This window comes from Periplaneta americana, chromosome 11, assembly GCF_040183065.1.
Source record: "Periplaneta americana isolate PAMFEO1 chromosome 11, P.americana_PAMFEO1_priV1, whole genome shotgun sequence".
Taxonomy (NCBI): domain Eukaryota; kingdom Metazoa; phylum Arthropoda; class Insecta; order Blattodea; family Blattidae; genus Periplaneta; species Periplaneta americana.
In genome coordinates this window covers 152,424,351-152,439,257 of record NC_091127.1, presented here as the reverse complement: position 1 = coordinate 152,439,257, position 14,907 = coordinate 152,424,351, and the positions used below count along the sequence as shown (strand labels likewise).

The following is a 14,907-nucleotide window of genomic DNA, read 5'->3' as shown; positions in this document are numbered from 1 at the left end:
TTATCTAGATTGAGAGAAAGAGGATTTGCATTGCACCAGTGTAGTACGATGTTAGTCAAATGATCTTTTTTTAGATTATGAAGTTCATCATTGAGATTAATATTAACAACTAGATCATCAGCATACAAGTATGGTTGAAAACATTCATCTTGAATATTAGCAGAAAGGTCATTAATATAAATAATGAGTAATAAGGGACCTAATACTGAACCCTGTGGAACACTATGCGTAATTAATTTGTACTCATACTTATTACATTCATTGATATACACTGACTTAAATCTATTAGTATGATACGAGTTTAGTACCGGTAAATAAAGGGATGAATTATTAAATCCATAAAACTGGAACTTTTGCTAAGTATTGTGTGTGATACCATATCAAAAGCTTTCGTCTTGTCAAACAATCTACTTGAAACTATCGCCATGTTCAAGATATTCAAAACTATATTTAAGAAAGGGAACAACAGTAGCATTAGTACTACAAAGCTTTAGAAAACCATACTGGTACTGAGATTTAGAAAACAATGCATAATCTCGAAAATAGTTATAAATTTGTTTTTGTAATAACTTTCAAATAGCTTAGAAACAACTGATATGATACTAATAGGTCTATAATTCCCTAAATCACTTCTGTTGCTCCTCTTAAACACAGGAATGACTTTTATATATTTGGAAGGACCAGGAAAAACACAAGCATTAACACATGAATTAAAGTTATGTGCAAGTGGATCACACCCGTAGTTGAGCACACATATATACAGTAAAACCTGCCTAATGTGGAACTTGAATAAACCGGAGACCTATCTTAAAAATAATTTTTTCCTCGTTCCCCAACATTTTATATAGTTTAAAACGGAAACCTATTCAATGCAGGAATGGAACAATATTGCCATTCCCACGAGAGAAAAATAATTGCATAAAAATGGAGTCCTACCAATATAATTCAATAAATAAAAATAAAATGCTTTAGAAGTGACAGGCAACAGTCAATCTATAATGGTTCTTGATGCAATTCATTGCCTAGTCCAGTGATCACCAAAAGCTGTGTCGCGACACATGCCCCTGTCTCCACTCAAGCGTAACCTGGCATCATACCCCCACACCCTGTTTACAGCCATCACTTCGATATAAGTAAAGACATTTGTCAGCAGCGGACGTACACATATAATGTTACAAGTGTGTAGGATAATATGTTTCGATGTCTTTTCGAAAACAGATAATATGTAAAAACTTAATTTTAAGGAACATGGCAGGAAAAGTATTTATTTTTTGCAGATGGCAAAAATATGAGATACTTAATTTGTTGTATAATTTTAAATGAAGTATAAAAGAACAATGTACGTTGTCATTATTCTTCTTGTTATGAAGACTACCACATCCTTTCCTGTAACTTGAATATTTCATTAATAAGCGAACAATAAAAAGTATCGGCTTTTTCAAATATCTGGTCATATAAAGTACACGTTATTTTTATGGTAAATAAGAAAATATATTTTATTTTATTAATAACAGACAAAAATAATGAATAGGAGGATAAAAAGTTAACACGAAAAAAGTGTGTGGAGTTAGTAAGTAGAAGAATATAATATTGTTTTTGTTTTTTGGTCACAGTCCGTATCTGCATTGCCATTCACCGCATTACCTGAGGAGTTACCCATTCCACCCCTCTCCCTGCGATAGTGGTGTGTGGGTTGCATTTCTGTTACGTCACAATTTCGTGATGTTTGGCAACCACTGGCCTAGTCAAAGCAGTAAAATCCATGAAGCTCAGACCATCGAAGATTGTTTCAGGCAGGCCGGTTTTTCATCCACTGATGTTATGTATGAGTCGCCATTATCAGATAATGACATTGAAGATGTAGTCCATGACGTATATTGACTAAGTATGATGATTGAAGAGAATGGGGAGGATGTAATGAATATTGACAAGGATATATTTACAGATGGTGACATTGAAGATGAAAGTGATAACATTCCTACTGGATCAGATACTCAAGAAGATGTCATAATTGAAATTACTATTCCTACTGTGTGTGCATGTAGTGAAACATTGCAGTCTGTTCTGCGATTGGAGGAATTTGTATGGACTGCAAATAATTCAGAACTGCTACTGTGTCTTTCATCAGCAGGAAGTGTAATTGAGAATGTAACCTATTAGTATCCGGAAGAGTTAAGGCTGGTTCACAATAAACCGGGAACAGAAACGACAACGAGAACGGAAATATTGTTAAAATAAATGTTTTTAAATGATAGCATTCACAATTAACTATTGTGAATGCTCACATTTAAATACATTTATTTTAACATTATTTCCGTTCTCGTTCTCGTTGTCGTTTCCGTTCCCGGTTTATTGTGAACCAGCCTTTACAAAGCAAAAATCATTGGAGGATTTTGGAAAAAATAATACTGTACTATACAGTTTCATGGCATTGAAGTGCCTTTGAATTTTCGATAAATGTCTGTTTTCATATTATAATGTGTTGTATGTTTTAATTAAATACCTGTTAATCTTTCATCAAAATTATTAAAATTTTCAATGCGTGACTGAAATAGTAGCACAGAGGTATAAAAAATCAGTCAACTTTGCATAAAACGGAAATTATTTCTGGTCCCAAGCACTTCCAGTTTAGACAGGTTTTACTGGGTGTGTATGTATATATATATCTTCACAGTCACTCTTTCAGCATACGAATCTAGATTATTTATAATGGTACCTAGCAGTGGAGTAAACAGTTGATGATATTTGCCAACGAAAAGTGGTTTTACTACGTTTTTTAAGAGATAAAATTCCAATATTATCTTAAAGAAACCAAATTACAGGAATGTTAAAAAAAAAGAAAGCCATTAACATAGCTCAGTTGGCTGAGGCACTTGCCTGCCGACCCAGAGTTGCAGTCAGGCGTGGGTTTGATTATCTGGTTGGTTTTTTTCTGAGGTTTTCCCCAACTTTAAAGCAAATATCAAGTAATTTATTTCGAATCCTTGGCCTCATCTCGCCAAATGCCATTTCACAATCACTAATCTCATCAATGCTAAATAACCTAGTAGCTATTACAGCATTGTTAAATAAACAAGTACAGTAGAACCTATATTATCCGTAGTAATGAAGGGGATTGACTGAACGGTTGATCGAAAAAATCGGATAATCCGTACAATGAAAGATTTGGTTATTTCCTGCATGGTCTTGTATTTAACTCGCTAGGCATTGGATCAGAAGTTCGCTAATTTAAGTCTGGAAGTCAACGACGGATTTTTAAGGAGCAAGGAAACCCTTTGTAATGGCTGTCTCAGGAAAGATAGGAATAGTCTAAAGGAGATCTCATGTTGTAGATTTACATACTTTTTTACACTTTATCCTTGTTTTTTTTTTTATTAAATCGCGCAGTTGTAACTCCAATCTCGTATTCTGATACGAGATGAGCCACAGTTTCTCTTTCTCAAACCATTCAATTATTTCCATTTTTTTCGATACTTAGCACAACACGTTTTCTGTTAACATCCGTGGAAGACATTTTATATAAAAGTTATATTTATAGAACGGCAATTTGAACAGTAGGCAATGTTGTGTAACGATAAAGGCTTGTAGAGCTGAGACGAGATGTTATGGCACCAACATGCGCGAAGTTTTAAATTGCCGGCCAGCAGGGTAGAGGAGTGGGGGTTGTTTGGGTTACGGTTCTCAAGCTCAGAGCGGCAGGCATATCCGTTTCATCTCTTTCCAAAAACATTCGTCTTACCTTAGTATCACCACTTTCCTACTCAAGAGTCCGAAGGTACCTAATGGAATTACGCCCGCTATTCCATCTTTACATTCTTATTCTCCGTCCGAATCAGACGACTGATCTGTGCTGGAATCAGATGTCCCTAAGTTTATGGAAATGTTCTAAAAAATACTGTCCATCACGTGCTCAATTTCAATGTAATTATTCTCTACTTTCTTCACATAATCATACACTGATATCCATTCTTGGAAGAAGCGATTGCAGAGTCGGCCTCTGCTTATGCGTAGCGTAGAAATTATAAATGAGTCTTCTTATGACTTCCTCATCAAAACTGTCTACAGCTGCAACAATCTTCTTCTTCGGCTGTGATTTTTCCGGACTGGAGAAAGATCTGCTGTTCCTGCCTCAATATTTTTCCCTTCTTTCCTGATTCTTGCCAAGGTTCGCTTTGAAATACCAATGGCAGCCAGTACTCTTGCACACACGCTTTTCAATGGAACTGGTATTCCGTTTACAGCCTCTTCTGACATGAATTTCCATACATTGTATGCTATTTCATGTCCTTGACTATGAACTACTCCATGATTTCACACCTTAGACAATGCCATAATGAGGGCGGTCAGAAGGAGAATGTTTTCAGTATTAGCAATAGCGGTAGTAGAAGAACGATCTGAACACTCGGAATGCTAGTAACCAACTAACCCAACACCCCTCCAGTTTACTGTGAGGGCGAGTCCAAGCAAACGAACTAAAATGCGTCCCTCGCGCCGGTGCCATAACTTCTCGTCCGGGCTCTAATAACACTCTCTAGCAAAAACATGTAAACCTACTTGCACAAAAGAGTACTTCATAAAAGTGATTTATTTCTGAAGAAAAAGAAGAGCGAGAAATAGACAGTCGGGTAATCCACCAATCAGTTAATAGGGTGACGGATAATCGGGGTTCTACTGTAAAAAAAATAAATAAAAAGAGTTTGTTAATATTTAAGATAACAATTTTCATTGTCCTTTAGTTATCTAGAGATCACTTCATTGTAAATATCATCTCCTCACTTGCAAAAAAAAAAAAAAAAAAACACGCGCACACACACACACACAATTTTAATTTCCATTCAGGTCTATAGTCTACCTGTTGTTAAATTTTGTGATCGTACGTTATGTTGCTGTGTTCCAGTAATGATTTTGATAATCTAAAAATTTTCTAAACCAAACAGGAAACAGTCATAATTAGCTCGAAATTGTGGAGTTCTACTGTATATTAAATAAAGTTACGCAATAGTTCAAGGGTAAGAAGCTTTCTGATCTGAGGCTGGGCTTTGGCGTGGGTTTGAATCCTGCTTGGGTTGATTACCTGTTCCCCCCTCCCCAGGATTTCCCCAACTGTAAGGCAAATGTCTGGTAGTCCGCGGTGAATCCTCAGTCTCATCTCACCAAAATATATCGTCTTACTGCCACCAATTTCACTGATGCTGTATATCTTCATGGTTGATACAAATTCGTTAAATAACTGATTCGAAAATAAAATGAACTAATATAAGCGTGTGCGAGCTAAAGTCTGCATCACATTGTTTTATTTTTCAGAATTGAAAACAAGTTTGTAACTATTCTAAATCTAAAAATTATCAAAGCCATGACAAGTGCTGAATAGCTTCATGAATTACTCTATGTCTATTTTCTTTTTACAGCTATACATGTGACGAATTTGTTGTGAATGACACTCAATGTGGGCTCTTGGAGAGAGTACGACAAGGCTGGTTCCAAAGTGTTAACAAGTTTGAGAACAGTGCTACTGAAGATAATGACTGTCCTGTAGCAGAAGATGATGATCAAGGGTCGTGGAAATCCGATTCTCTTACAAAGGAGATTCAAGAAAATGTAAGAACATTGAGGCCAAGATCAAGAAAAAGGTACATTATAGAATGTTTTCTGTATTTATATACTGTAAGCTATTTTTAGCTATAGAAAAATTTAATTTGTCTCTTCTCTTACTATCATGAGACCAGTAGTTAGTTACATTTACAGAAAAGCAAACAAAAACTGCATTTTTTTTTTCTTCGAAAAAAACCTGGACAATTAGGATCTGATGTGTTAGTATAATAAAAGGACACTGGTTTGTATAATGTAATTCGAGGAGCAGATATTGTAAGACATATTAATACATAAGGAATTAAATAACTTGCTCATTTAATGCGAATTTATACTTACAAAATGCACTACCAATAAACAAGGCGATGTTAAACATAAGAATGCAATTCAAGTATGTATTATAGGAGATATTTATCAGGATAACTCATTTACACCTCCAAATTATTTCTGTTGCACTTTATTTTATTTACCAACTTGTGCCCACTTTTCTAGAGAGCACCTTCAATATCTTACGAGGAAGGCTCACCAAGTGATAATGGATTTTCACAACGATTTCTCCTCCATATGTTCTGCATATAAATTTCTACATCCAGAGAAGGCCTAGCCTTCGAGATATAATTTTTCAAAATAATCACTTGACACTCATACAAGTCTCGTATCTCTATTGCCATCATGAGGAAGAAAATGTTTATGCACTGCCCTGAAAATCAGCTTGTGAAAACTCACCTCTTCAAGTTGTTTCAAGAAGTGTAATCTGTCATTGATCTTTTTGTAGATTTGTGGACCAGTTACTGAGATGGACAGGCTATAGAAAGAATAACTCCAGAAGGTAAAACAGTGGAAGTGTTAACAATTCCAAAGCACACAACTCCGATTGTTCAGCCTCTTGACGTTTATGTAGGCCTTGGAAAAATTTCATTTGGAAGTTCTCTGATACTGTTTTGTTACTTGACACAAATATTATGTTGCATCAGAGAGATAAAGTGATAAAATTGCAGTCCTTAAAACATAATCAGTTCTCATCTCCTAGATATATGAATATGTTTCAATAACTTATGGCTGACATAAAGCTGGGTACCTTGGCAACAAACTTGATAAATTCATCACTCCTGTAGAATTCTGTTTTCACGTTGATGTGCAGAACTGTTCTAAAGCTGACTGCGAGAAACTTATTTTTCTGAAATGTTCTTGGTGCAAAGTTCCACTATGTTTTCAGTATTTTTACGATTTTCACTCCTGTTATTACAGTGAGTAGTTTCAGGTATGCTTACAGTTACTTACCATTTCTTCATAGACTATTCTAAAGGGTGCGTCAGAAAGAACGGATGGATTTCAAACTATCGATACGCAACGAGGAGAGAGATATAGTGAGGGGGGACCACGACTGTTGGGTCAGCCATAGAATGCAGTTTCAGTTGAGAACATGGTGTTGGTCTGGTGTACAACGTGCTTTCATCGTAGAGACATTTTTGAAAAATGAAGAGTCTGTGATTGCCACTCAGGACTCATTTCGACATCGGATGTCACGCTAGGATTCCAACTCGGAATACAATTTTGCGGTGGGTGGCTTCATTTCGTATCACAGGTTCAACATTAAAGAAGAAAACACCTGGACGAAATTCTATTGCACTGAGATTGTCCGAGGCTACGGTAAGATCTCGCGCCCTGCGACTTCTTTCTTTGGGACCATTTGAAGGCGTAAGTTTGTAAACATCGATCACATACACTGGACGAACTGAAGACAGCGTTTCGTGAAGAAATCGTGGCAATTGCACCAGCTATGACTGTGAAAGTGATGGCGAACATCAGAAAACGCCTCGATGCCTGTATTGAAAGCCAAGGACATCATATGGATAATGTTGTTTTCCATAAATAAACTGCATGTATTGGTGAATATGTTGATAACAATAAATTTTTGATTTGATGAATCTTTACAATTTTCTTGCCATGTGAAATCCATCCGTTCTTTCTGACACACTCTGTATAATCAATTTCATGAATATTACATGTATCATTTTCATAACTTATATTATTATTATTATTATTATTATTATTATTATTATTATTATTATTATTATTATTATTATTATTATTATATCTTTGAATAATATTGGAGTGCAAGAGGTCAAATTACTTTATTGCCAAATGCCTGGCATTAGAAAACAACAACAACAACATATTATTCAAGGACATTTGCAGCTAAATGAGATTTATTGCTTGATACGTCTAGCACATAGCACTGTTTGCATTAGATGTTACAGCTCTGGATTGAAGAATTTGAAAAAAATCATATCTCGAAAACTAAATTCTTTCCGGATGAAGAAATTTATATTGAGGTTTCTCATTTCAAATGGAACGTATGGGGGAAAAAAATATCGTGAAAATCCATTATCACTTGGTAAGCCTTCCTTATTAGTATCATCATTTATTTAAAAGACCACTATGGTCTGTGAAGGGGTTCTCAATTTTTTTGGTTGTCATACCATTAAAATCATAATTCATACTCCTGCTGTACCTAAAATATAATAATTATTTTCATAATTAAGTTATTTAGAAAATTAAACTAGAACATATATTTCAGAAGTAGCTACTGGTATGCAGTAATAACTTTCTTAATAAAGTTATTGAGAAACGAGAATTATAATATAATATGAAAATCTGATGTTTCAATTAAGGAAGAAGATATCTGGAAATAACCTATGATCTGTTGTTGCTCTTTTAAATTTTAGGAACAAAAAAGCTATGGTGTTTTAATATGGAGGCTTAGCGTAATTGACCAAGCAGTGTACCCAATATCAAGTTCAGTTTTTGTGTATTCATCCATGTATTTATTTTTTATATAAATTAATTAAAATTGTGTTGCATATGAGCCACGAGGGTTTGGCATGCCAAAAGTATACCATAAGTTGAGAAACCCTGTCTAGAGTTTATCTATGTTTGGCTTCCTTGAAAGCGGAAGTAAAGTCAGGAATTCTGTGCCATAGATTTATGTTACGTAAAAGAATCTTGTTTTTGATTGAGACAGTTCCATACAAAATTTACCAGCCACCTGTATCTTAGTTCACCAGTGTTCTTGCTTTACAGAGAGCTGTCGTGTGGTCCAGCATATTGATTAAGGCTGCAGTTGTCTTTGCAAGACAATGTATCATGAGACTACAGCTGTGATTGACAAAACAGAAAATAAAGTAGAAAATGTGGGGGAGGGCACAGAAAGCCAATACACTATAGTGTATCTGAGGCTGATTAGTGTTTTTCATATGCATTTAAAAGAGTGTGTGTTAAATGTAAAGGGAAAATATGGTAAAGAAACACATAAATTACTTGCAATACTTTCCTTCTTCTTCTTCCCACAAATTTTGTAACACAAGTATGTGTTGTATTTTGTAGGTCACATTCTGTGGATAGCAGTAGTATGGAAAATCGGGAAATATGGTAAAGAAACACTTCAATTATTTGCAGTACTTTTCTTCTCCTTCTCCCCCACAAATTTTGTAATACAAGTATGTGTTGTATTTTGTAGGTCACATTCTGTGGATAGCAGTAGTATGGAAAATCGTCAATACAAAAGACAACGTGTGGGAAAACTGAAGAGCTCCAGTCCAAAATCTAGAGAAAAGAAGGTCGTAGGTTTAAGAAATTTAGGAAACACTTGCTTTATGAATGCAGTACTTCAGTCATTAAGGTAATTTTTGTACATACTGTATTTTTAAAAAGTTTTACTTATTCGACAGCAATGTATTGTAATTTTTTTATACTGAACAACAATGTAATTTTATTATCTCAACAATAACTCTTCACTTTCTACAATTTAATTCCACTCCCGTCAACAATGGGATTTGCTCTCCACACAGCAACACAGTATTCGTTATTGCACTCCACAGACGACAATGACAATTTACTTGGAATATTGAGAACGACAATTAACTGTTAATTTTAACTAATGTTCACAAAGCACTAAGGTCTGTGGCAGAGACAGTCCACTGTACTCGAACTCAGGTCCTCCAACTGCGGTCCACTGCACTCGAATTCAGGGCTTCAAATGCTCACACAGCTGCGGACACAAGTCGGACTCCGATCTCGAAGGAGGCTTCACTGCTACACAAGACTGGCTGGCTTCCTGTTCACTAGCTACAACACTGCAACTACTGACTGACTGACTGACTGTTCTAGTTCACTTGCGTGTCGTAATTTATAACCACAGCGACATAGACGAGAAAGTTCGAGCTCTGGATTTTTTCACTTCGACGGACTTCTGGACGATTCTGTTCGGGAGGGTCCCTCCCCCCCCCCCTTCACCCCGCAGCAGTTTGCTTCCTTCCGCTCTTGGCAAGCACCAGATGCGCGCGCATCCTCCCCTCGCCGCCACACCTAAGCGACCAACGTTTCGTCTGCTGCGCGCCCTGTCGGACACTCGTTCGAATCCCGCACAATCGACACCCTGCTGTCACAGTATATTAAATTTACTTGTGACCTAGCAAAAGAATGAAAAATCCTAAAGATGTGAATTAGTCACATCTTTATAATTATGTAATGCGATAAATGTCATGAAACCTATTTTTATAGGAATAAATGTGAAATGTGGTATCATTAAAATTTGTTTCACATGTAATATAGGTGACATTGCTGATTTGGGAATATATAATTTTCTGCTAACACTGTTTTCATTATCATGTCACATTTAATTTCTTTGTGAAGGAGATAAATAAATTCCTGTATTGTATTGATACTTAGTGTCTTTGTATCCTAATAGGGCATGTCTTGTATACCCTGTATATTTTCTAACACTATGAAAGAAAAATGGAGTCTTTCCTTATATATAAGATTCTTGTGACTAAATTATGTTCTTTCAGGCTGCAATGCAGTTCACGCTCAGATGCTCTTAAATGTGGAACTCATGGATCTTATTCGTGACATTAATTTCAGTATTAAAAATTATGAATATTTATAAACTTTTAATATCATTATTTAGCACTCCATTGTTTGACTACTCAGAGATATGATTTTTGAGCATTTGCACTCTGTCATAAATGTAGACATCCGCTATTTCAGAGTTAAATATGGACTCCATCATTATGGAAGACAGCAAAACTGAGAACCTGTCAGTTGGATTCGTTACCAAGAGCTGCTCGCCAGGACTGGTGACGGATTCATCAGTTAGATTTCCCCTTTCCCTGTCTTCCGATGGAGTCTGTGATTAATCCTATATCTGTGACATGGTGCAGATACCTAAAAAACGTATTGAGAGATACGTTCAACTTTGAATACAGTACTTTGAGAAGTGATACTTTTGGAATTATCATTTTCAATCAATTTTCTTCTGCATTAATTTTCATGCTGCTCATTTTACAAATTGTCAGTGGCTGTGTTAACATTTTCTGGGGATAAGGGACAACATATTTATTTGTATTGTATTTTATTGTATTGTATTTGATTGCCAACATTTACATCCATGTAATGTGGATCTCACAATTTTTGTATCCAGTGCCACAATTACGTTCATTACAGATATACCTTATATAGACGCTCTTATAATTTGCCTTTAGACCCCATTTAAATTGATTATTATTTCCATTTTTTTTAAAAAAACCTAACAGCTTGATTTAGATCATTCTAAATTGCCACTTTTACGACTTTGTTCTTGAGTTTCAGTACACTTATATTGAACACATACTGTTTCTGGTAATACTTATTACTGAAACATACTACCCCATTGTCCAATAAGTTCATTATTATGTCTGTTTGTTGTATGCATTTTCTTTTTCAGATCTCACTAATTTTCTACATATTATACTTACTATCCTAGCTAGCCTCCTCCGCCATACTCCTCACCTATTTTCAATTATCTCTCTTGTTATACTTAACTTCCTATTACACTTCTCTAATTCATTCAGAATTGACACTTTCATCACTCTGTTCTTGATTTTCAGATCACTTAGACTATATCGAACACACACTGTTTCTAATAATACTTTATACTAAAACTTATTACACCATTGTCCAGTATGCTCGTTATTATGTCTGTTTCATGTGTACCTTTCATTTTCCGATCTCACTAATTTTCTACATATATTATACTACGCCATCCTAGCTAGCCTCCTCCCCCATATTCCTTACCACATTACATATTTCTGTCCACTTCTGTGGAGTAACGGTCAGAGCGTCTGGCTGCAAAACCAGGTGGTCTGGGTTCGAATCCCGGTCGGGGAAAGTTATCTGGTTGAGGGGTATTCCCTGAACATGATACGAGCAAATGCTGGGTAACTTTCGGTGCTGGACCCCGGACTCATTTCACCGGCATTATCACCTCCATATCATTCAGACGCTAAATAACCTAGGTGTTGATACAGCCTCATAAAATATTTATTTGTAGTATTACTTTCTGTTTTATTCTTTGGTGTGTAGAATATATTATAAATAAGATCAAATTACATTTCTTTTCGTAGTCGATTTTTAAGTATAGAATTTCTGACAGACTTTTCTCTGTTTATTCATGCTGAATTTTTATATATTATTACAGTAACATAGAAGAATTTTGCTACTACTTCAAACAACTTCCCTCCTTAGAGAATGCTAAGAATAATGGAAGAAAGGTTTATCAGTCAAGAAGCTTGAGAGAAATGAATGATGCGTTGATGGCTGAAGAACTCAGGAAAATTCTAGTTAGTTTAACACAAGGTGGATCAAAAGGAGCAATATCGCCTGAATCCCTGTTTTTAGTCATCTGGAAAATAGTACCTCGTTTTAGGTGAGTTTGGCATGCAATAAGGCCTACAATGGAAGTGTTAAAAAAATAGGAAATATTCACTCATAATTAAAATTTGTTAAAATAAAAATAACCGATTCATAGCAATAATTTAAATACATATACGGTTTTCTTATTATGATACAGGATGCTTAAAATGACAGTTGTTGAAAAACTTGCTGTGCCTTTATTTTCAACATTTACGTACCGGTATATTGATGTAATTGATAATAGAAATAATAATACATTTTTTTTAAGTTGTTTATATAACAAATTTAAACAAATCTCTAATGATACAAGTGTTAAAAATGTTTCATCAAGGTATATAGAAATACGAGGGTCATTTCGTAAATCATGGGAACTATGTTATGTCTTCTGAATAACCGAAAATGTGGTTTCTTCAGTATATACATTTGAAAATCTGTTGTACACTATATGAGATGCCACCACCAGATTGTGTCTGTGTGCATTGGTGGCTAGTTGACAGCACACGCAAAAGTTAGTATGCTAGAGGCTGTGCTCCAAGATGGATGTAAGTAAAGTTGAACAGTGGTCATACGTGAAAATTGCATTCTTCATGGCAGAAATGTTCGTCAGTGTCATTCTGAACTACGAGAAGCGTTGGGTGATAGTGCATTGGAAGTTTCTCCCTACTCGCCTGATCTCAGTCCATGCGACTTTGATCTCATTCGGCAATTGAAGAAGCTGTTGCATGGGAAGCGATATGTAAACAGGGAGGACATCTTAACAGCGTTTCGAGGAGAGGTGGTACACATAGACGAATAACACACAGCCGATGGTATTCAATGCCTGCATCATCATTGGCAAAGATGTGTGGAAGCCTTGGGGGATTATTTTGAAAGGTGTTAGCTGTGAGTAATGTACTGGATAAATTGTAAAACAGCGAACACCAGTAAGGAAAGTTATCCCCATCCTAGCTGCTCGGCACCTCGCTCGCCTGCTCTCTCTCTCTCTCTCTCTACTATCTGTCCCACTTTGGTGGATCACTGCCTACCGCCTCGCTAGTATTTCATATTTTACAACACAATACAACCAAATTAATGTGCATATCCAATGACATATCCAATGATACACATTGCATTTCTGCAATATGGTATGGCAGTTCCCTTGAACATAAATGGATTCATTTTCCCTTCTACCACCAACTCGTCTCGGTAGCTGAGAGGTCTAAAGCGTGCGTGGGTTTTGTTAGGAAGATCGATGGATCGAATACTGCTCTCCGCAAAGTCATAAGAAAAAAAAAAGAGAGAGACATAAAGCAGAGAGGAGAGACAGAGGGAAACAGGACGAAGTTCCTCTTTTGCTTCATAGATGCCACATTCACTCTTTTTGTTCCAATTTCCTCCACTAGATGTCACCCCACCCTAAACCCCTATTTCCACTCTTTCCCGCTAGAGTGTGTGGTGAGCTTGTAGGGGAAAAGTGGAAAGGGGTCGTGGGTGGAGCTTTGCGTTCGCTGTTTTACGATTTGCCCAATGTACTTTGTTTCCTTTTGTGCATAATAAAACGATTTCTATTTACGCATCTTCCAATTTTCCTTACCCATTACCCAGACCCTATTTGGTACTAGCATTGCGAAGCACATTCCAGTGACGTTCAATCGCATATAGTGAATTTATATTCCTGCAGCTTTATTGGCTGACATAATATAGTTGCCATGACTTATGAAATGATCCTCGTATAATACTAATATAATATTTCATATTTATTTTGCATTAGAAATTCAGTTGCGTATTACATGGCTGACTAAATTCTGATACAAAAAATTTATGTATTACATTGCACCAACCAGGAGGGAAAGAAAACTTGGCAGTCCCCCAAAATGACTAACAGATGAATTACCGCAAGTAATGCAGCTGGTAACCTGGGAATTCAAGTAACAATTTCTTTGTTTATTTAATGTATTACAGCAAGTTTTTGATTTATTAAATTTTTTACATTTATGACATATATTACGCATTTAATTTTTGATGTGTAACTTCCCAACCCTGCCGACAGATCGCTTGCACATCATGTACTGGAAGGAAGTACCAATATTTTTTCTTATTTTAATTTGCAAATAAAAACAGGGCAGGTTGCTGCAAATTAGATCTAACGATTTTGTTCTTGGTTTTTGCAGAGGCTATCAGCAACAAGATGCTCACGAGTTCCTAAGGTATATGTTGGATCGACTTCATACGGAATTGCTCCATCTACTGCCAGACTTCACACTCAAAGACAACCCTTACATCTCTCTTGGTCACAAGGGTAGATCTTCAATAGTGACCAGTGTATTCGGTGGAACACTACAAAGTGAAGTGAGCGTCTTTTTGATAATGTTATGTGAACACAAAATGTTAACTGAATCTTTTTTGAAAGTGAGATGAACATGTTTGTAAGGGTGTGTAGAGAAAAAGAACTATAGCTTAACAACTGCCAAAACTCCGCTGTAGGAGGTTACTAAACCTTACCGCTGCGCTGGAAGTGGAGTCTTCCTCCATTAATCTGAACTATTATCGCACTGATTGACAAGTCATCTGATGCATCACTGCTATCACTAAACTTCTAACGAAATT

General features: G+C 36.0%; 1 protein-coding gene across 2 annotated transcripts in view; it reads left to right on the top strand.

The window, feature by feature from the left end:
* LOC138709460 (ubiquitin carboxyl-terminal hydrolase 3-like) overlaps positions 1 to 14,907 on the top strand; it is a 60,140-nt gene that overhangs the window by 24,172 nt on the left and 21,061 nt on the right. Inside the window, exons 3-7 of one of the 2 annotated variants that reach the window (XM_069840244.1) lie at positions 5,409 to 5,630; positions 8,977 to 9,021; positions 9,110 to 9,271; positions 12,107 to 12,334; positions 14,472 to 14,649. In XM_069840244.1, coding sequence (XP_069696345.1) covers positions 5,409 to 5,630; positions 8,977 to 9,021; positions 9,110 to 9,271; positions 12,107 to 12,334; positions 14,472 to 14,649 — 835 coding nt within the window. The remainder of the gene's footprint in view (positions 1 to 5,408; positions 5,631 to 8,976; positions 9,022 to 9,109; positions 9,272 to 12,106; positions 12,335 to 14,471; positions 14,650 to 14,907) is intronic. The other variant, XM_069840245.1, reaches the window with a different exon arrangement.